Below are 23947 nucleotides of genomic sequence, written 5' to 3' on the forward strand. Positions count from 1 at the left end.
TTTATATTATTTTTCAAGTAGGATACGAGGCAAAAATCGTATCTTCCATTTTATTACTAAATTTGTTTTATTATAATGTATTAAGGCTGCCAAGTCAAAAGTCAACCTAATTAGGATAGCATCAAAAAATGAGCAAGGCTCGATTGAGTCTTGCCGAGTCTTTCATGACCCAATCCAATTGCAAGTAATAAAAAAGTAGTCAAATCATATTTTTATTCTTTTTCATTTATTTATTACATTAATTTGGTCGAGTTATTGCAGAGTTAGACTGCATCTGTAACAACTTACCATCTTACCTAAAATGGTCAGCCGGAAAGTATTATTTGAGTACTTTAATCCTATATAAGTACTCAAAATCTATTCAACAAATAACCGACGTTTGACTAAACACACATACGTACGGATCCTCACAGCATTATTGCTGAATATGTGGGAGTTGAGAGTCTAAAGAGTACGGTGGAAGCGGGATTCTACTCAAACCAAACCAACCTGGTACTCATTGGGCCAGTTCACATTAGTTCTGCGACTGATTGATTCGATTGTAATTCTGAAAATTAGAAACCTATTGGTATTAGTTTGAGACTTCCATCTGCACCGCTAGGGTTACAAGTTTTCTCTTGTTATTTTGCTAAGTTCTGCATGTGGAATGCACGTAGAATTCTCTTTTTTTCCCTCAATCAGCGGGACTTGCGAAAGGAGAGGAAGAGGGGTTTACAGTTTTTTTTATCTTCTCTCATGTATTAAGGTGGTGACATTTGAAAAAGAATAATACAACGAAAGCATGGAGAAAGAACCAGGGGACTTTTGATGTTTTATATTGGGATGGGGCTCGGATCCAAAGCTGAAGGGAGAAGAAAAAGTATTTGTTCCTTCGCCATTTTGGCTTCATGAATTACCCATTGGTCAACTAATAGAGCACACTCTTTGAGCCCTGACTAGTTCTCTCTGAAAAAAAAAAGGAGAAGAAAGAGTACCACACAATCATGCATCTCCTGAGCTTTCCTAGCTGATAACTAATTCAAAAATGCTATAGTAACTCAAATATGTCACTTTTGTATAAAAAAAAACTCTGAATGTGTCACTCGAAGTCACTCAGCTGGTGTGGCGTATTTGTCCATTATTTTCTTTAAATTGGTATCACGAAGTATTAAAGTTTTTTATTTAATGAAGCAAAGTGTTTTAATTAGTTAGACGCAATCAATTGCATATAAGAGCTTTAATTAGTAAGCTGCTAAAGCTAAGCTCGTTTGATGAAAGGAGCAATCGAGCTCGAGCTGAATTTGGCAATATATGCTCAACTCGAGCTCAATTGGAATGTGTACGGAGCTTGAACAAGCTGGCCTTGTCGAGCCAGGCTGCAGTTTAGAGTATAACTCAAGCCCTAAAAGATAGTTGATCTTGGCTAAGAACAAGCTCGAACGAGAGTAGCATCAAGCAGAGCCCTGGCCTTTACGGACGTCACGTTTTGTTTGCAGGCTTGGATCTGTGCGCGTGAATCAGAAAGTGTATCACTTCCAAAGGTCAAAGAAAAGCTATCATAGAGCACATACATCCAAATCTAATCATCTTATAAATATGCTGATCAAGATACTAGCATTTGTTCCAACCCAAGATTATTTTGCTGCATAACATAATGACTATTTCATTTTTTTTAATGACATTCAATATCAATTTGGGGGCATGGGTTTTAATATTATGTGGCTAATAGAATGCTGTGGATTGATGGCCGCTATCAGAAAATGGACAATTATCAAATATGATAACCTTACGTGCTATATACGGCACCAAATTGTTGATAGTCCTCCATTATGTCTGTGGTCCTATGTCAGCTGGCTAGCAAAATAGTTAAAGCAAAGATAATTATTCTTAGTATCATGATTTAATAGGACTTCCATCAACCTCAATTTGTTTTAGCTAACTACATGTTGCATAGCAATTGGCCAGATGGTGATGCTGAGATTGCCGACGTTATGTTATATATAAATATAAAATTTACTCGAAAACCCAATATTAACTCAAAAAATTATGCAGGTTGTGTGTTGTATTCGCAGTGTTTTTTTTTTTTTTTTGCTATAACAGTGATTCATACTATTTTAATATGAATATATCTAAAAAAATCATAAAAAGCAAATATTGAAAGACTTTTGGCAATTGTGCCCTCGTCGATCTTGAATGATCCACCATAAAAGAAGTTATCTTGCCTACGCTACCATTTGTCTTTCTATAAATATGTCTCATTCAACAAAAGACGCATTCTTTTGTTAAGCTTTAAATGTCGTATATCTCAGCCTTCAAATTGGGGTGGGGAGTGGAGGAAGAGGTTGAGCCGTGCTTTTTTTCTCCTAACTATAGTAGAGAAAAGATATACTTTTTCTATTATCCCTACATATTAGTAAAATCATTAGAAATTGACGTGACAGCATATTGCAACAAATTTCCACCATTCTTTGCTTCTATTTGGCATTTCTTCAAAACACCAAACTGATTTCACCTACATGGCTCCATTCTAGTATACCTTTTCTCCTTAGATTTTTTTCAAAAAATAAAAAACAAAAATAGTACAGACAAGCATATATCATTTGCACTTTTATGATTGCTCGCAATAGTATAGAAATTCGCATGAAAATCTATCCAATTAATGATTTTGCACCAAAAAAGATAAATTTTTTTTATTTTACAGAATGATACATATTAATTTGAAAATTGATGTACAATGTTACCTCAAAATCAAAGTACCATGTAAGCAATCCATAACAATACATTTATTATACATCCAGGACTCGTTTGGTTTACAGAAAGAATTTTTTTAGGCTGAATTTTTTTTCTGAAAAGATAATTCCTAGAAATGTGATGCCTGAAAAAATAGTTTTGGCATCTTTTGTTGATCATAGAAAAGTGGCACATTCAAAGATGGAGCATCTACTTTTTTAAAAATATGATATGAAATACCTATTATATACTTAATAAAAAAAGATCTTATCCATAAATTTCGATGGCTTAAGGGTATTTTTGAAAAAAAAAGAGACTCTAATTTCCAACTGGTGAGAAATAGCTTTTATATGTCCCATATGAATTTATCTTTCTCATAAAATATAAAAAATTTATTTCCATGAGAATGCTACTTTTTCATCTCCCTCCTTTAAAAACTCCAACCAAACAAAAAGTTTTTTTTTAATTAACCACATTTTTTTCTTTTCTTTTTTCGCGAGCCAAATGAGTTCCCAATCTACAATTACTGAACACTTGTGATACATAATTTAAATATCTAATTTATATTTATTTAGACAATCTTTTACCTTAGATCTATAAGCAAAATCCTTAAAGATTATGAAATATATATCATTTCACAAAGAAAAAAAATAGTATATTCTTTTCTCGCAAAATCTATAACTAAATAAACTTCTCATGCAAAACTATGAATAAAATAATATTAAATTAATTTTTAATTTTTCAAAAGATTTTTATCATTTTATAAAAAATTAATTTTATATAGTGAATAAAAAACAACACTATAATTTCTCTATTAATACCTGTATTTTTCATCCTTGACATTGTTACTAAAGTCCTTTTTTTTTTAAATTTATTATCTAGGGCAAACTAATACTGAAAAATTTGAAACCGCACATTATGCGACTGCACCACGACGCCAAAGGCCCAAAGCTATGAAGCATCCTTCCGTGGCACCATTCTTTGCCTCATAGCATTACTCATCTTATGTCATAATGGTCATTATGGTGTCATTTATTACAACAAAATCATGTGGTTGCAAAAGACTTCGGAAATAGGCATCAAATGGTTTCTCTCCAGAGAACGCTGCCAAGTTAACCTATAACATGGTTTATTAGTGTATCAGCATAAGAGAAGATATTTTTGAAACAACAAAAAAAAGATAATTTTACTTGGCCGATGCTAAACATGGTTTGTTAGTGTATCAGCATAAGAAAATATATTTTAGAAACAAAAAATCAGATAATTTTACTTGGCCAATGAAAAAATATTATTTTGATCCATTTTATAAGTAGATGCTGTTCGTAGAAAAATAACTTAGTAATTTCTTTTTATCGAGGCATGAAAATATAGATAAGTTGGTTGATGGAATATTTTTTTATTTGAAGAACGGTTAGCAGCTATATTTGGCCACCTCATCATGTGAGGCTGGTTGCTGTCGAAGACCAGACAGCTGATCCGGTAATGACGCGACGTGGGGACACGTGGAGAGAGGGTAAGGTGCGGTGGGCCGGACTTTCCTTGCCACTGTGGTTGGCAGTGGGGCCCGGGTTTCATGTGGCCAGCGGAGGGAGTGAGGTGTTTCACATGCGATTTCTCCTCTTGTGGTAGCCCACAGAAAATTAGAGTGAAGACTTAAGGGGATTGAGGAGTGGATACAAGGTGGAGGATTCCCTTTGGACCCCCCTACCTTCTTCCAATAATGCTGAGTCCTCAAAGAATGATGATGATTGACATGTACACAAACAAATGTTAAATACCAAACATTCTGTTCATTTGCCACTAAATTAAGCTACATTGTGAGAGGATGCAACTTGCATTGTGTTGGTGCAAACGTTTACAGGCTAGCTAACACTATTGGATAAGGAGTAACATTGATTTGGTTGAAACCTAGAAGTTTTATGTGAGAGGATCACTTGTATAGTTATGGCGGAAGGCAAGGTTTACATACCTTTGAGATTGCCCTGCTTAGAAGTTTGGCACCAAATTATGGAAGGTTGGAGCGGAGATAAGTTCGATGTAAAATGGTTCACAGCATATAGGGCGTCTAACATTCATGTAAATATTTGTTGATTCTCTTGGAAATCCATAATCATTTATTCTATTTGTTTGTTGCTATTAATCACGATGACCAAGATTAGATGAAGTTACGAGTTAATACAGACTCGATGCGCAAAGCGTTCATTATATGCCAGACCAAGATTGATTGTGTTTAGTAATTGAGACTGGCATGTCATCGGGCGAAATGGTCAATTTTGCTACTTCTAATCAACTTTGGGATCTCGATTATTCTAAAAGAATGCACGCCATTTTCTTATGAAGAGCATTAAATTCAATATGCACCAAATTCTATTAGATGAAGAGTATGTGTAACGTAAAATCATGTATGCATCCAGATACTTGGCATAGACTTAACAGGGGTCGATATTAGGTTTAATAATAGAAGTAAGCGGACTCTTGGAGCTTGAAATAAACCCTTCTATTTAGAATCTCGATGTAGTTTATTAAGTGCCATTAACCACGATTGTTTGAACTTGATGATGCTTGTTATTCCATGTAGCTTTATTTCCAAACAATTGAGGCTTCCTAGGTATTCCACAAATGAATGTACACTGTGTACAACCAGAAGGGAAGGGAAGTAATAAAACTTCGCAGCCTCATATAATAATTTCTTGTGCTAAGTATATGCGTATTCTCGTGGTTAAGGCCAACCATACAATGACATCGATGTTTTGGCTCACACTAACAAAGACACGAAGCGAACATGATTTTTTTTCCTTTTTTGCTTCACATTCCATGTATTACAAATCAAACACAACAAATTGTTGCAAAGGCTATAATTGATGACGACAAAATTGTATTAATTTAAGGGGTCTTGTAATGCTCCATTGGAGCACATATTAGATATGCAAGATCTGAACAAAACGTACCTATGATTAATTTGTAATTAGAATCTCAAGCAAATGCATTGTAACTTTCTTTTACAAATATGCAACCTTAATTAGAATCTCAGCTTCTTCATTAAGCATGTTTAGTGATCCCAACAAGTTGAGGGAGTTCTTCAATTGCTTGTCTCTGGTCGGTAAATCAAGCCTTCTCTGTTGGTAGTCAAGTCTTAAAATCTATCTCGAATTTGACTCTCTGTTTTTTACTAACAAGTTTCAACTAGCCAGTTTGTCTGCCAAACCTGAAAGCAAGAAGCTCCAAACTACTTCTTCAAATCCATGGTACAAGATACGAGCAATGGGTTAGACAAGCCATTGCCTACCTCTGTGAAACACGCAGTAGACTAGCCGTTGTAGCACCTTTTCCTCATGCCAACAATTTCAAATAATTTCAAGCCATTGCTCCTTTCAGGAACAAAAGTCAAGCCATCGCGCTCCACAACGGTCATCTCTCACCGGCAATGACGCCATTCGATGCACCGGCAATGTAACTTCGAGTTCATAGTGGAAGTAAGTATCTCCACATTCAAATTTTTGATTTCATCTCTTATAACCTTATTTATTCTATGAAGACTCTTTAGTTATTAATGATGTTCTTGAAGAGTAATAAGCTAGGTGTAAAGCAAATGGGATGCTATCAAAATTATTTTCCATTTAATTTGAAAAATATTTGTGGCATCTATAGTTTTTGGACAATGATTTTTTTATAGATGTAAAGGTTCCATCAGCAGCTGTTCCGTGGTCCATTGAAACGCTGGACTTTGTGTCCACTTGCACCATGGAAGCGATAAAGAATAAAAAGCCATTGCCAACTCTGTCCGTCTCAACGGATGCACAATTTTTTCAAAAGCTCACTACGAGCCAAAGTGCGGTCCCACAGGAAACCAAATACGTTCATCATGCGTCCAAGATTATGTTGTGGGAAAAAAAAAAGTAAACAGTAAATCTTAGGTCTGCCAAATGAAATCCCAGAAAGAGAACAAAGAAGATAAGCGCGAGCGACCGACCTCCCTGGCATTGTCCCCCACAAGTCTATGGCCTTTTCCAGAACAATCTAAACTCTATTTAACTTCTTCTTCTTTTTTTTTTTTTTTTTGGCTTGCTTGCTAAAACAAATGACTCATGTAATTCTACTACGAATATATTTTAAAAATTAAAAAATAATAAATTTTGAAACATTTTAAATAGCTCGCTCTCTTTGATATTTTCAGAGTGGTTTATCATATACGAGGCCATGCAGTCTGCCATTCTATTAATCTCTCTGTAGATGTGGCTAGCTGCCACATCGCCACGGATCAAAGCAATCACGGTCCGGATGTCCTGCAGCAAAGGGTGGCACCCTACCTTTATTTTTATTCATTAATTCTATCTCCTTAGCCTTGGAGGTGGACCACAGATTAAAGCCCACCATTTATTTTGTCCATCACTGCCTCCATAAAAGCTTCCATCCGGTCCTTGGATTCCCTTCAAGTCACAGGCTTTTCTTTCCTTGTTGGCTCTATCTTCTTTTCGTTGCTTGAAGAGTTTGAGGAGGGAGAGGGAGGGAGAGCGAGAGAGAGGGAGAGATGGAGGGGAAGGAGGAGGATGTTAAGGTTGGAGCTACCAAGTTCGCGGAGAGGCAGCCCATAGGTACAGCAGCGCAGAGCCAGGACAAGGACTACAAGGAGCCACCTCCAGCTCCTCTGTTGGAGCCAGGGGAGCTCAAGTCATGGTCCTTCTACAGGGCTGGGATAGCCGAGTTCATGGCCACCTTCCTCTTCCTCTACATCAGCATCCTCACGGTCATGGGTGTGGTGAAGTCCAGCAGCAAGTGCTCCACTGTGGGCATCCAGGGGATTGCTTGGGCCTTTGGAGGCATGATCTTTGCCTTGGTCTACTGCACTGCTGGCATCTCTGGTATGTGGTTTTTCCTCCCTTTTTTTTTTGGCCAAACATTTAATAGTTATCTTGTGTTTTAAATCTTGTTTCTTTTCTTTTCTTTTTTGTTTCTAGTTTTTTAAAATTTTTGGCAGCAATTTTCTTTTCCTCCCTTTTTTGAAGAAGTCCTTTCGCTAAGGAAAATTTTGTAGGTGTTTAGTTTCCCTAGTCTATTTCTTTTCTAAGCTCATAAAAACTCAAAAATCCTTGTCTAACCTTGAACCTGTAGCCTATAGGCTGTAGGAGCTTTTTTTCTTTCCATCATTTTTTGAAGAAAAATAGTAATTTTTGTTTTTTTTATCTTTTTTATACTATATACTGGTTTTTGCCTGTTGAACATGGAAATTCTTCAGTACTTGATCCGTTTCTTTTGATTTCGGTTTGTGTATTACAAAGAAATTAGTAGTAAAACCAGCTAAACAAGCATCCTTGAGAGCTCTAAAAACTCTGATTTCTCAACAGGGGAAAACCTTTTTTTTTTTTGGTTCTTCATATGGAGGAGTATTATTATTATTATTTTTTTTTGAGAGCTCTATATACTTGTCTTTCTACTTGGGCAGGTGGGCACATCAACCCTGCAGTGACCTTTGGCCTGCTGCTGGCAAGGAAGCTGTCCCTGGTCAGGGCTCTGTTCTACATGGTGATGCAGTGCCTGGGTGCCATCTGTGGTGCTGGTGTGGTCAAGGGCTTCCAGACGGGGCTCTATGAAACTAATGGTGGTGGAGCCAATGTTGTTGCCCCTGGCTACACCAAGGGTGATGGCTTGGGTGCTGAGATTATTGGCACCTTTATCCTTGTTTACACTGTCTTCTCTGCCACTGATGCCAAGAGGAATGCCAGAGATTCTCATGTGCCTGTAAGCATTCCTTGCTTTCCCTCAAGATGGAACTGGTGGCTTTTCTTTCTTTCTATATCTCTTGAATCAAATATAATAACTCTGTTCTGGCTTGTAGTTCTGCAAGAGAATATTTGCCATCTCAGAAACTTCTTGTTCCTTTCCATTTGGCTGATGAGAATTATTGGGGTTTTGTTGCAGATTCTTGCTCCCTTGCCTATTGGGTTTGCTGTTTTCCTTGTCCACCTGGCCACCATCCCCATCACTGGCACTGGCATCAACCCTGCGAGAAGTCTTGGAGCTGCTATCATCTACAACAGGCGCCATGCTTGGGATGACATGGTAAGCCTTTTACATTTGTTCAGAGATTGGGGTTCTTTTGTATCAAGTATCCAGCGCTGATAAATTTTGCAAATTTTTTGGTTATGTTCTCAGTGGATCTTCTGGGTGGGTCCCTTCTGTGGAGCTGCCCTTGCTGCCATCTACCACCAGATAGTCATCAGAGCCATTCCATTCAAGAGCAGGCCATGAGCTTGTTTCTGGATTCTGTTCATCAGACCTTGTGGCTTCCTTCCATATCCAACTTGTCCTGCTGTGGTCTTCCATTTTATCTATCTTCTTTTTCTCTCTCTCTATTTAATCCCACTTAATGTATTCCAGGACCCACTGTTGTTTATTAAGTGTGTAAATTAAGTAATGATGTACCACATCTAGTTTGCTGCTGCTTCAAGAGTTTATATTTATCTTTATGCTCGTCTCCATCTCTTACATCTCAAGCTTATCCTCTCTATCATCAAAAAAGCTGTTGGAAGTATGGACTATTCAAGGAGAACTGCTAACAAAAAGAAAGGGGTGGGGTGTATTTAAATGAGGAAAGTTGAAAAGGTGGTGGAGTTAGGTAGTACAGTGCAGGGATGATGATGGTAGGTTTCTAGATTAGAATTGTTGGATGAGAATGGTGGGGAGTGGGGACATGCATGCATCGTCGCATGGGATGTCGATTGGAGTTACTTTGGGCAGCCTGGCCTTGCCTCTTGGTAAGGTATCTTCAGAGCAGAATTCCAGATTCCCCCTCACCAAGACAAGATGGGAAGGCATGATGGCCAATGACATGTTACATGCAGGCATTAAGCACAAAAGGAAGCTCAAGCCCAGCCCGTGTGTGTGTATTTATTGGAGGGATCACAAGCTGGCCATGTTTCAGGGGGTTGGATGGGTGTACTACTGCGGTGAACTAGAATCCCTGCAAGCAGCTGAGATAAGAAGTCATTAGTAGATTTTTTTGTTTGTTTTTTTGTTTTTTTGGAGCATAAAAGGTCTGAAATAGGTTGTATGGTTTCTGGTATTAGATGCATGTATGGATTATGATGGAATGCGGGGGGATCATCAGAGTACTAGCAGTAGAATTTTAAAATATTGTTACATAAAGAAGCATGCAAATGGGTTTAAAATAATTATACTTCTGGAGTCGAATGTCGCCTTCTTGGGAGAGATTGAGATCACAAACGCAGGCAGCCTTCTGAAAATTATTATCTCCAGCTGCTTCAATCCACGTACCTTTTTTATACAACTTCATTTGATTTTGAATCTCCACCAACCGTAGGTTGAAGGAATGTTTTACTAGAAAAACTTGTTTCACGAGTCTTTTTTTTTTCTTTCTTTTTTTGTAGAAAGAAAACCGTAGCTTTGCTTGTGCGTGGGAAACCCTAGGGTGCCTTCTCTCCTCCATAAGAGTATTGCTTCTCTGCTTGCGGGGCTTCCAGGTGAATTAGTATCCAAGATTTTGAGGATAACTGTGGTGGATGGGGCCTACCACCAGGATCAAGTTGGTTGGCGTGATGGCTGTCATCCTAAGGTGCAGGTCTCCTCTGTTAAATGAAGGTCAAACTGCAAGTTCCTTCTCGAATTCAAGCATTTCTATGGAGACCAGCTCGTCAATGTTTCGAGCCGAGGAGGATTAGGTTCATCAACATACATTGGCTGTGACAAATCAGATGAGGATCTGGACGGCAATTATGGTGCAGAAACATGCTCCAAGGCATTGGGAATAGACTGCAAGCATAACTTATTGCCATCATGCAATCCAATTCATGCAGCAAGATAATTATGGTATCTTCAGAATATCCAACTGTTTCAACAGATGGATCACAATATAGGCAATCTGGTTCGCTCCCCAGTGGTGATAGTCGATAATTTCAAGCCTGTACAAGGTCTCCATCACTATACAGGATTGCTTGACAACATCCCTATCTGGGGTAGTCCTTCCCCCTCATCGTTCACCTTGTTCTACTGTTCATGAGGTGCTCTGGGTTTCCCCACTTGAAGGTGTTCTTCAGATTAACTTTGATGGTTCTCTCAAGCAGAATGGCAAGGCTGGAGCAGCGTCGCCGCAACTAGATGTTCCATCCCAATTTTGGAGTTGCATGGTGCATGGGAAGGCCTAAGGCATGCAGATTGCATGGAACGTCCATTTGGATTTGGATAGAGGGTGACTTCCTCACAGCTACTTCATGTACTAATAGGCAGAAAGCATCCTCAACCTCAACTCATCATTGGTTAAAGGGTGTTACCAGATTCCATTACTGATTTCTGGTGCTCGCACATTCCTCGTAAGGGAAATCAGGTGGCTGGTAGGACGGTTCCTCTAGCTACTGATCTGTATTCCCCATTGTCTGGGATCACAATTTTCAACTGGTCCAAATGCATGCTCTACTTGATACCTCTGGACAAACACCAAAGTGGATATGTAATCTTATACTCAGATACCAGACCCCTCATTTTACTCCAACAAAAATAATCAGGTTCAAAAATGTCGTCTTGTAATTTGCTCATAGATTTGCCCTGTAAAAGTGCAGAACAGAGGCGATGAATTGGGTACACAGCCATGATATGCCAAATGGAAAGGAACTGAGAAATAGAAGAGGCTTGCCTTCACCAAGCGAAGCTTGTTCTTGGCTTGTATAATCCAACGGTAACTGCAGATGATTCTTTTTCAGCAACAGATCTAGATCTCTTCTGAAGCGCATCTTACCAACTGGAAATATTCTCTCTTGGCCTTCCCATGGCACCTTCCACCGTCTACTGAAGTCGGCACTCAAGATGCAATCTTCTGAATTTAAGAAGCACCTCAACAATGGCCAGTCCCAAATCATGATGCAGATTTATGAGCACGATAATCACGACAAACATCAACATCTGCGATTTGCAACAATGGAATATCGACAACCATAATAGAATAGATTGATGTTGTGACTTCAGTGAAGTGCCATAATAGAGAAATATCGACAGCCAAATCAATGGAAAGAACATCATGCATTTCTTCCGCAATCAACATATCAATCCACTCCCCAAGTAGTTCTTTCGGTGCCCATACAACCAGCAAGATTACCCACCAAAACCACTGTCGATCAGCACTAGACAACAGCTTAAACAAGTTGATCTTGTTGTTGCTTATCAATCTCGGTCTGCAGCATCAAAAACCCACAGAAATATCTTGGCATCAACCGGACCAAAGCTTCTATCAGCCTCATCTGAAACCTGTTATCTTGGTCGAGGCTTTCCATAACACCAATGCATTCAACATGATTGAATAAACTGGGTCAGGGCATTAACCACAGACATCCACCACAGCTCCCACTCTTAGAATCAAATGTCCACGAGTACATGTTTTGAATGTTACATAGAGCCAATGTTGGAAAAATTAAAAAAAGGACAGGTAACAGCAGTAGAAATATTAAAACACTGCTGCTGACATAACCCAGATTATATCAGCAAGGATAGAGAACCGAGAAAAGAAACAACAGAAGAAATGCTGCAAGATCAGCAAAGAATGCCAGCCGTTTTTTTTTTCTTTTGTAACTTCTAGCAGGTGCACATACAACAATGATATGGCTCTGGCACCTCAACCAACATCTCAATATCCAAACTGACAATATAAATCTGATGAGGTTGGGAATGTACTGGCAACACAATTTCTCGAAAGCTCGACCATCTTTGTGGTGCAAAATCTGGTCACAGAATGTAGTTTCTCATCTTCTGTACAATGGTCTTGGACCCCAAAAATAGAGTATACAAGCACAAATCCTACTATTTCCAGATTTCTTGCTTCTCATGTTTGATGGTTTCAAATATACAGTCATCAACCATGAACTGTTGAAATCTCACTGTATGCACACTGCAGGTTTTAATATAACCATTGAATGCCGTCCTCAATCTGAAAATTCAACTTCAAATTCCAACAGCAGGTTCACAATAAGACAGTCTATTCTGTGGAAAACCAGTGAGTTGAACAAGTATTAATACAAAGCAAAGCAGTAAAACTGTGAAATTGAGCTTTATTTGCAGTCACTCCATATCCTCTGCGTTGTTATACGACGCCCTAAATTGTCAAGGTAGAAATATGTGGTATTAGAAAGTGAGGTGAACCAAAAAAGTTGCAGCATATGGAAGTATTTATAGCCGGAAATATCATTAATGACTGGCAAATTCTTATTTGCAGAGAGAAAATAACCCATATTATGTATAGAAAAGAAATTTTAGAATTTTAGAATAATCCAAAAGATTTTGTCTGCCACCTTTTTCCCCAAAAGTTTACTTCGTTCCTAAAATTCTTAAATGTTCCTTTCCATTATGAATAGCGATTGTATGGCTAATCATTGTGAGTATAATGGTAGATCTCCCTCATACTCAGTAACCTGAAATTAACTTTATCTGCCCCCCATCTCAACTCCATATTCATTATTATCTTTGAACTGTTAGCCCTCAATCTCCTCTGTTCATTATTATATTGTTTGGAGTTGGGAAAAAAATGATCCGTGGAATTTGAGATGGAGAGGTTTTATAAAATTTTCGGGAGCAAATTTAGAAATATTGTTGATAACTGACATAATTTATTTAACTATAGTTTATTAACCTACAAAACAGGGGTGCAGTTTAGGTCCCCTACGAAGATAAGGGCAATTCCCTAATAAATGCCCCTAGGACTTTCATTAGCAGTATTTCCAAAAACAAATGATATGCATGCACTCTTTTTTGTCTATCTATAATATATTAAATAATGACAATTTTGAAATCAAATAATATTCCTTTCAAATTCTCTCGTCAACAATTACTCCATTTCTAATAGGACTCCTTAATAACCAGAACTTAACATTAAACCATGTCTCTAAAATCTCTCTTCCCTCTCTTTAGCTGTCTCTCTTTCCATATTCCAGTTCCTCTTTCAATTGTTAACTCTCAATTTCCACTCTTGATTGATATCCACCTTATGAACTTCCCTCTCCCTCCCTCTCTCTAGCCTGCACACCCACATCACTTCCCATTACAGTCGCTGATGTGTATGGGCCACTTCCTAACCATTTCTTGCTGTAATACATTTTCCGCAAGTTATTTTGCTATTTTTACCATTCAAATATCTTTCAAAGTATCCTAATTAGCATTGTCACCTTCCATTGAATTTGGGAATAAAATAAATTTGTCATATGCAGTTCTCTTTTTCCATATAGATAAAAGCTCTTGATTCTCTCCCTCTTTTCCTTAAAAAGTAATAACAAAGGCAAGTCTACTAAAGAGGGCTCTATTTAACAATTTAAATGAATATCTCTAAATATGTCAACAGCCGATGAGTGCACATCCAACTGGTGGCATATTCTTATCATATCTTTATTTTACTTTAACATTGTTTTTGCTTAACTTTTTTTATGCTGTTTTGGTTGTGTTTTTAGCTTATTCTATATTGTGTTTTATTGTCATTTTATCCTATATTTCTCTTATGATATTTTTTTTCACGAATATTTTATATTATTTATTAACTTATTTTATTTTTTAAATTCAATTTTGCATATTCTGTTTACCATCTTTCATCTAAAGTTCATTGCATGTGCCCATTTGCCAGAAAGCAGCCGAAGTTTTTTGATTCCAATAACACCTAGTTTTGCACATGTTAGCCATAGAAGATATTGTATAACTAATTAATTAATTAATTACAAACATCTGATTAGTGGATCACTCCCAAGAGGTCTCACAAGACCACTTAACACTGACAGGCCATAGTAAATTAACAAAGTTGGTGAAACCAATTAAAGCTGCTAGGAAAAAAATAAATAAATATATCAAGGGCTATTACTTTGAGGTAGCCAATTTCGGTAATTCCAGCCAGAAATGACAAAATCCCTACCATTGAAAAGATCTACTGAGAAAACAAGCAAATTAGAAGAGCAACTTACCAATATGAACTTGATCCACGGTGGACATGAACTTCAAGACCACTTCTTCAGCCTCCAACTTTCCAAAAATTTATCCTATGGTTCACCTCAGGCACTTAATCATACAAGATTAGTTTCCTAAGAAAATGAAAATGATCTAACCATGCCAGAACCAACAAAATAATCCACTAAGCTCAAAACAAGCCAGCACTGGCTGACCAGCTCTTAACAAAATCAGATACAATTTGTGCTGCCAAGGATAGAAAAATCAGGGCTTAAAGTCTAGTCAAGGGTTCAGCTTTGTGTGATCTTTCACAATCTGATGAGGCACATGATAGTCCAGTACAGACTGCCTTTCATATGGATCCCAGAGATTCCCAGGTCCTGTCCTTGCAAATTGAGCACTGAAAATGTCAGATTCAGATGCCATCCTTTCCCGAAGAACAGGAGAGCCCTGCTGCATCCCCATAAAAAGATCAAGCTTGGGATCATGATAGGTAGTCCCAATAGGATAGAGATCATTTGGGGATCTTGACATGCCTATGAAACCCTCTTGAAGGTAAGTTGACTGTTTGGGGTGATTAAATGGAATACCATTGCCACCTGTCAAAGGTGTGGATGAGCCTGAGGTGGTTCTAGGGCTTGATATGGGCGAAGGGGACATCCTTCCATTGATATGTTGTGGAGACCTCGAATTCAGAAGAGGGCTTCCGATTGGAGAGACAGGACAAGATATGTTCCCCATATGCATATCACTGCAAATCAGAACACAAGTCAGAAGCATATTGAGTTTCACTTTATCACAATAGTCTGTATTTTGTAAAGAACATGGGCATTAGGTAGAACAGGCAAAAAATTGGTTAAAGGTCATGGGGAACCCTTTCAAATGAAACATCCAAGGGCATCGCAGCTACAGTTGCTGCTCAGAAAACATGCATAACAATATCAAATTACTTGCAGTAGGTAGGATGTCCACAGCCAAACTAGATATCCTGCCCAACCCCAAGTTATGTTTGAAGAAGAAACTAGAACAATTAGTGTCAGCCTCAAGAATGAACATCTGTAGCATCTAAGCAACCCTTAAACACATGCATGAGATCGAAGGATCAAATTTTTTATACAAAATATTAAGCGACTCCTGGCAAAACTGTCTAAAGAAGATCATACTTTTTCAAGAAGACTAATGATAAGCCTGAAGCAATTTTACAAAGCAACACCAGACAAGTGAAGGATTTGCCCAGTGCCTCGAGAAACTTGCCTGTACAAAAAGCTGAAGCATTGAAACTACTCTTAAAAGGAGGAACCAAATAAATCTTTAAGAATACCAAATTAGCTAATTTACACTTTCTCAGCCCAGCACATTTAAATATTGCTGGCCTGAGACTCATGTCCCTTAACCAAGTCAAAATTTATGTTAATCTAATTATAGACAAGAAATTCCCTCCGGTAATTGCATCCACAAGAAGCTAAAAAGAACAGCATACCCATCAGTAGGAAGGAAAAAAAGAACAGCATACCCATCAATTGGGAGGAAAATTATAAGCACATAAACTATTCATCCATTAAGACCCTGCAGTAAGAGAACTTTTCCATGTGGTCTCCTTAGCTCAGTAGAAGGTGTTACTGACAAGAAACCTCCAATACTGGTATTTTTAAGCTTTGGTGACGATAAAATTAGTGATCAGCTCAGTTGGCCATCCCAAGTGAATCAAATTAGAGTTGATTTCATTTACTAATTGGATTTATGGCTAAAAAGTTCATTTCACCAAGTCCTCAAATAATCGACTGCTTTTTCATTCTTTTGGTGATTAGGGTCGTAAAAACAATGTAGGTAAGTGCACTGCTAGCAATAGCATCAACAGGTTGGAAGGAGCAGGAACAATGAACTCTAAAAATACTTTTAAGGCACTGTATTCACACTAAGCCAGACCGGCCAGCTGGCCCCCGAAACGACTCCTAGAAAACCAACATAATTTATCATAACTCTCTGAATCACCAGCAAAACCAGGGATACCTTCCAACCAATTAGAGTTCAAATGAACCAAAAGGTTTAAATTTTATATAAATTTAATTTGAGGGACTGGGACTGGGGAGTGAGTTCTACTTCTTCCATCCATGAAGATCACATCTCCCTCTTCCTCTTCTTTAACAACCCCTGTGGTGGACAGCTACAGTGGCATCTCCAGCAGCAGACAAAAGATGATGGAAAGTCTCTCTCTCTCTCTCTCTCTCTCTCTCTCTCTCGCCCCCCCCCCCCCTCCCCCGCCCTCTCCCTCATCCCCCTCACCACAAAAACAACAAAAACAAAAACAAAAAACAAAAAAACAGAGAAAAAAAAATCTGGTTTCCCTCCATGATTGGCTTGACTCTCAAAGGCCAAGATATATGGCTCCAGTGGAGCAACATCTAGACCAATCTGACGGGATGCTCAACTTTCCCCCTTTTTTCTCACCTCCTGTCCGTACTCCCTCCATGCTCAATCTTGAGCTCCAGCAAGGATAGTAAGGCATCAAGCTCTTGGAAAAAAAAAAAGAGAGTGAGAGAGAAGTTATCTACATAACTTAGCCGAAATTTGCAGTTGCCATAGCTTTTACATATTTATGAACAAAGTGAGCGATAATATTCAATGGTTCAGTTTTCTCCAAGGGAAATATATACAGTGGTTTAGTACTAGCAGTTACACTTACCTACCAAGATAGAAGAAAAATATTATAACAATCACGTGCGATGCACAACACACAAAAGACCCTTCCTAAAAGTTTAAATATAAAATAATTAGTCATTACACTCAAAAAAAAAAGTCACAGTCCACTCTTCATCCTCTCTCATACGTTACCAAAGCAATAGAAATTTGAATACGTTAGTTACCATGGTGTGCAGCTTAATTCACCTTAACCGTAAGGAATTTTGATGAAGATGGATAAAGGGACGTTATTGAATGAGTTTGTATTTCACATTTTCTGCACCAATTTGGATAAATACAAGGTTTGATTAAGTTAAAGAGATCCAAGATTTGATTATGTTTTATATGTAAGCAGATATACAATTTTAATGGTTCTCAAATAGTTATGCCTGAACATAATATTGTAGTGATCTGTTAACCTTGAGAAATGTGATGTCAATGGATAAAGAAACTTAAATTTACCAACGTATGTTGCTTTTTGTTTTTTGCTCCAATTTGGATGGTTACTGATACTAATTAATTTCCGATCGTTGACTGAACTAATTAATTTAGAAAAGTTTGACCTGTCCAACACATTGTGCAATCACTAAAACCTCCATAACTTCACCTCTCTTCTTAGTCTTCCTGCCAGTTCATTATCCTTTCTACTTACCTCTCCGTTTTTTTTTCCACAGTCGGTTATTGCATATTTTTTGATGGAGCCTCCCCCGCCCCACCCACCCCAAAAAAAGGGAAAAAAAGTAGGCAAACCTTTCTAGACCTACGTACATTTATCCAGTAACACCATTCCATTCCTTTAAATGCTAATCCAGTATAACATGTATGTTCAAACTGAAAGGCTAGGGAAAGGAGAAAAGACAATTATTGAAATAAACTTTTGTACTTATATCTCTGCCCAGATGATCTTATAATTAGAGAACATTTTTTATGCCATGACTCCAGCCCCCTAATCCAAATTCATTACAATGTAATAGATGTATCTACAGAAGCGGCATGCTGCCTACAATATTCATGTGCAATCTTTTTCTAGTGAAAAAAAGTTGGACTTGAAAGGAAATAAGCTGGATACGTTACCCGGTTAGTGTAGAAGCCTTCGCACCCCTTATCCGATGAAATGCCAGTCCTTCCATGTCCAGCGAGGAAAGATTTCTAGCATGCCCAATGCCCTGAAATTTTACCTACAGCAACATGAAAATTGATTGTGGTACATCAAAAAATGAAGTGCATAACACATGCTTTACAAACCCATAAAACTAGTGAAGAAATTTCCTCTTCTTTCCTTGTTTGTACCTAATATGTTTTGCGATCTGGATCTCATCCTTGGATCAGGATCAGTTTAGGACAGAGAATTTGTATCCACAATATGAATTATGCATTCTTTTGGATCAGGGGATTCAACTTAGTTATGATATTTACATATTAAATCATTGAGAGTCTATTTTCTATAATTTATTTGACTATGTATCTTTTAAGTTACTTTTGCTATTAGGTCTTGCAAGTAAAATTAGCAAGCTTGTCTTCAGAGTTCATTAAGTTAAAAAGAAGAGGCAAATTTCTGTATTTTCACAGCCATATGCTAAAGTCTTGTTCTTGTTTTCCCTAGAACATTACCCCCTTTTCTTGACCCAATCTTTTCTTCCTATCTAAAAGGATGATTATATTGAAAAACCAAACAAAATGTTTGTTTCATTAGACATGTTATATATAGGCCTATATTGGTGGATACTCAACTTCTTCTATCTAGTGCCTTTTATTTTCCATTCATCAACTTTATAGTGGACTCATACCTCAATTTTCACATCTCTTTTTTATTTTACAATGTTTTTAAACAAATTAGGAAAAACTTAGAATCTGCCATCCGATCCATGATCTGATCCACCCTAATTCCTTCTAGGATTTACGGCTTAGTCCCAATCTTAAAGGCACTGCACATGCTACATAAATAAACATAATATCGTGACAAAACAAAACAAAAAAAAAAGCAGGCATATTAATCAAGTTCTCATCATCATTAAACTTTAACATTATCGAAAAATACAAATTCACAAACCAATCCTCAAGATACATAAACTAGCTGCTTGGCCGCATGCCGACCTCGACGGACTCTACTGGGTTGAAGGGGAGATGAGTCCAGGATTTGATGGTTGTAGGGGAGAGTAGATGGAATGAGTTACTAATCAGGAAGACCTTTGGGAAGTAGTTGGCTGGGAGGATCCAGGCTATTCCGCTACGTTCGGGGGCAGCGTCGGACAGATTGGTGCAGACGGCCACTGGTAGGTCCAAGGTGTGCCAGAGATATTCAGGGGATGTTAGGAGGAGGTATTGATCGACAGTTGGAGGGCGGATGGATTTGGAGATCGCAGGTTCATTCTCGGGTGGCCTTGTTCCTCAGGATTTCTCCATGCTGTGCCAGGTGTCCCAACATTGAGAAGACCATCAATCACATCCTGCTAGAGTGCCCACGGGCAGTACAAATATGGAGGGCCTCCTTTCCCTTATCCCAGGTCGCCCGATCCTTTGATGAGCTTCTACGCCAAATGAGGAAGGCCATGTGGAACCCGAGGAGGATTGAGTGGGGGATTACCGATGCTTAGCGTATCATGTATGGTTGGACAGAAACGCCCGGATCTTTGAAGAGGAGCGAGCGCCCTTGAGATGTGTGGTGGAGAGTTCTTCTTCAGGCAGCCAAGATCACTAAGGCTATCACGACGACCTCATCTAGGATGGCCAGGGACATATGGAACCCCCTTTCTGCCGTTACAACGCTCAGAATTGTTCTTGTTTCGCGGGAGCCCCCACCCCCTGGCCATCTTAAGGTGAATTTCAATGGGAGTGTGTCCGATGTTGGGGAAAATGCAGGTGTGGGTTTTGTGTTCAGGAGTCACAACTCGAGGCTGATTGCTGCGGAAGGGGCGAAGCATGGCTAGATTGACAGCCATTGGAATGGAGCTCAAGACAGCCTGGGAAGGTATTATCTATGTGAGACGGGTGCCGAGGGCAGAGTGCATCCTGCTTGAGGGAGATTCAGCCATAGTGATCGATTGGATCCGGATGGGGGGACCGAGGGTGATAACTCTCTATTGAGTGACATCTGGAGGATGGCAGGGGATTGTAGGGCCTTTCAAGCCGTACATACATACTATGAGGCGAACAGGGCTGCGAACTGGGTCACCTCCTTTATTGCTCAGCATTCCGACGAGATCCTCTGGACACACTAGGAAGTCTCTCCTCCATTGCTTTGTTATTTTTGTCTCTTGATTCTGTTGGCTGTACTCATGCTAGAGTAGTATAAGCAGTCGTACCAAAAAAAAAAAAAAAAAAATGCACGAGACTTTTGTTTCTCTGTAAGCATCAGTAAAGCTTGATGTCTCATAAATTAGTTGCTTGAACAGGCTCTCAAACACGAAAATTTTAATTTAAACAACTTGAACTTAGTTTCAAATGCATGTAGAACCTCAACCTCAATCTTCCACACAGAAGCGCACATGGTCCTGGGATTTTTTTTTTTTTATTTGTTATCTCAACAATCATTGTTACATGTGGTTGCTTGGGCTCCCGTTCAATGCCCTAAGTGTGGACTTGACCTTAGTTAGCCTGGGAGCATCCACCAAGGCCAGCACAAATATATAGAAGAGACACGCACTTACATGCATATACCTATACATATATGTATCCATGTACTTATGTCTGGATGAAATGCCAAAACAGCATAGATGCCAGCGAAGAAGTAAGACATAATCAAAGAATACAATGAATTGTGTTAGAAAGAGAAAATAATATAAACAAGACCAAAAAACTTCTAATAAAGATCATAGTTACATCCAGCAAGCTGGATGACCAAGAAAGCTCAGCAGTTTGTATTATCTGGCCTCATACAACATTAGATATGACATTTTTTCCATTCTAAGCTTCGCAAGAATATCATAAATTACAATTTATCTTCTTAGTGTGTTAACTCATATTAACTACTCATTCAAATATGTTTGTGGCCACACATGCCTTCAAGCATGTTAAGAATTTAGTTTACTAAAAATAATGCAAAATCTGAAAAATAAATGAAATAGTTGAACTTAAAAAAAAAGGTAGCTTTGTACTCGGCACCTAGGCAATCATCTAGATTCATAGAAGATAGGCTAGGTCTATTGAAGAACAGAACCAACGACACATTTCTAACCAGAAAATGCTAACAAATTTCTTGCATCTTGATGCAAAATCAAGTCAAATCCTAAATATTGCATTTTGAAAAAATTAAATTAGACAGAATGGATGATCAGAGTACAGATATAATGATACCTTGGAATTTGCCCCACTTGAAACAACAGTAGGTTGTTCCAAAGGTTCAAAATTGACAACAGACTTTTCCAGCAGAGCTGCATTTTTCACAAACGGATGCTGCAAAAGGTCAGCTGCTGTAGGACGGTTAGGTGGTTCACGTTGTAGACATTGCCTTATAAAATCCTTGCCCTCGTCTGAGAGATGATCAGGGATTGCTGGAAGCTCCTTACTGTTACCAATCTTGAACATAGCTGCTATCTATGAACCAGAAAAAGCAAATGCCATAACTGAAAATTAAGTGTATAAAAATAGCATGTATTGGTAGTATACATAGTGGTAAAATGACCAATATAACTACTGGATTTGCTCCCATGTGGTGAAAAGAATTGAAAGGTATTCAGGTCATTTAACTAGAGCAAACAAGAGTGCCCTTTTCACCATTTCAGATGCACCAACTAAATAACCAGAATAACCCTCTACTTTTTACCATTCCATGTGAATAAAATCAAGGATGTACTACTGTTACACACACCCACATGTAAAACTTGCAAATCTCAATATACTCAGTTGTATCTACATGCACATGTATAGGTACATATGCATACAAACATACATGTTACACACATTGTTTGGAAGGAAATGGCTAGTTACCATAAACCTTTAACTATGCAGTAAATAGTGGCATCGTGGAAGATTTTCAATGAAAAGACAGATGATCAGTTTGAATTTACGATTTGGAAGTATCCAAAACTGCTAAAACTTGATTTTGTTCAAGTTGTATAATAAAAATTGATTGTCTGGATTCCTATATGGTGTATCACACAATTTGCCACCCTAGCTCTAGTGGCACCTTCCATTTTTGCCAAGTAGAGTCATTGAAGTCTGGGCCACGAATCTTTTAAAATTAAACCTTAAAGCTTGAGATGTGACCTATTATGGAAAGTTTTATGTTTTTCTCAATCACATGTTACATTTTGTTATACTAGGAATATTTGCAATGAGGACAAAAGAATAAGTAATAGATTCAGAAATTATCTTCAAAGGCAGTTAGTTGCTCTCTTCCCCTCATTATGTCAATTGCAAACATAGTTGTTTTTCATGATGATAGAAGTAAATGCCGTCATTGAGTTAAACCAATGGACTTAAGTGTCATTTGGCATGGCAGTAGCATGGTAGGCACAGCCATATCACGAAAGCTATCATGATACTACTTTATCAGCATGCAACATTGGCATGGTATCGACTGCAAGCCAATACTTGGCAGTTGGCATGCTGCTGTACCAGTGCATGCTTAGCATTGGCACAAAACCACACAACACAATGTGTTTCCTGCCCTGCCAACCCAACATGCTGCCTGCACACAATACTTTAACCCTTGGTTAAATATGAAAAAAAATAAAAAATTAAATATATTGACAGGGACAAAGAAAATGGGTAGAACATGGCAAGGCAAGTTTGTGCAGGAATTCATGCTTCTCAGACTTCAAGCTTGGCATCACTGGAGCCTCTAACCTAGACAACAGTCAGAGAGTTCCTTGACATCTCGAATCTACTTTGCCCATGGCAACTTTCTAGGGTCAAGTATTGCAAGTTGCAACCTTCCTTCTTGATTGCACAAGGTGGCAATATTACATTATTATTGAGGTTAATCATACTGGTTTTACATCTCAATCCACTTGCAAGCCTCCAAATATATCATTGGACAAGGAATGTAAACCACAGACACGGAAATCGCATTGAAGGAAAAAGAAAAATCCATCTATGGAGTGAAGCTGGATTCTGTCCTTAAAAGGCAAGGAATCAAAGGATTATAAAGTGCCTCCATTGCTAGAACTGTAGATTGAGGAAAATGAAGAAGATAATTAATAAACACAGATCTTAAGTATGTTTCAAAACCAAAACTCTAATCCATGGTTCCTCAAAAAATAATTAAACAAACATAACTAAGCAAACAAAGAAGGAACCATCACAATTGGACTTTGGAAGCCATATACCAACACGAAGGTATTCCGTAAAGATCATAGCTTCTTTTGTATTTGGTAACCATATATATGCATTAATATGTATGTATGTATGCATGTATATACATATGCATGCATGCATACATGTACATGCATACATATGTATGTATGTATATGTGTATCTTCATCGCACTCAAGTAATTGAAATTGTTTGGACCGTAGAAAGGAATAGTCCAACACAAACCCATTAAAACATTGAACTAACACACATTAAGTGCGAAGGCAACATGCCTCTGGTAGATGGGTAAGCCAATTGGTTTGTTTTCCATATCCATTGGGATGGTCCAAATGCACCTGCTATTCTGTAAACACATCTTTCTCTTTTTCTGTCATTCCCCATC

At 38.2% G+C, this 23947-nt stretch overlaps 2 protein-coding genes and 1 long non-coding RNA gene across 5 annotated transcripts in view; 1 reads left to right on the top strand and 2 right to left on the bottom strand.

Annotated features, from left to right (window-relative positions):
• The first annotated feature begins 6881 nt into the window (after positions 1-6881).
• Positions 6882-9173, top strand: LOC103717431 (aquaporin PIP1-2-like). The gene is made up of 4 exons (XM_008805812.6): positions 6882-7568; positions 8150-8445; positions 8626-8766; positions 8860-9173. The coding sequence occupies exons 1-4, from the start codon at positions 7238-7240 to the stop codon at positions 8953-8955; spliced, it is 864 nt and encodes a 287-aa protein (XP_008804034.3). The 5' UTR covers positions 6882-7237; the 3' UTR covers positions 8956-9173.
• A 2045-nt stretch (positions 9174-11218) lies between these two features.
• Positions 11219-11494, bottom strand: LOC148714325 (uncharacterized). Its single transcript, XR_015976220.2, has 2 exons — positions 11354-11494; positions 11219-11265 (listed from the first exon to the last, which is right to left on the bottom strand). It is a non-coding gene; the product is annotated as an uncharacterized LOC148714325 (long non-coding RNA).
• A 537-nt stretch (positions 11495-12031) lies between these two features.
• Positions 12032-23947, bottom strand: part of LOC103717430 (mitogen-activated protein kinase kinase kinase YODA) — a 37593-nt gene continuing 25677 nt past the window's right edge. For 2 of the 3 annotated variants that reach the window (XM_008805810.6, XM_017845265.5), the window contains 4 exons: positions 21604-21843; positions 18385-18488; positions 14649-15382; positions 12032-12802 (listed from right to left, as the gene is read on the bottom strand). In XM_008805810.6, coding sequence (XP_008804032.2) covers positions 14914-15382; positions 18385-18488; positions 21604-21843 — 813 coding nt within the window. In that variant the 3' untranslated portion in view covers positions 12032-12802; positions 14649-14913. The remainder of the gene's footprint in view (positions 12803-14648; positions 15383-18384; positions 18489-21603; positions 21844-23947) is intronic. The other variant, XM_026808570.4, reaches the window with a different exon arrangement.

The sequence above is a fragment of the Phoenix dactylifera genome, chromosome 3, assembly GCF_051530095.1.
Source record: "Phoenix dactylifera cultivar Ajwa chromosome 3, Ajwa_hap1_PhDact_Kaust_v1.1, whole genome shotgun sequence".
NCBI classification, from domain to species: domain Eukaryota; kingdom Viridiplantae; phylum Streptophyta; class Magnoliopsida; order Arecales; family Arecaceae; genus Phoenix; species Phoenix dactylifera.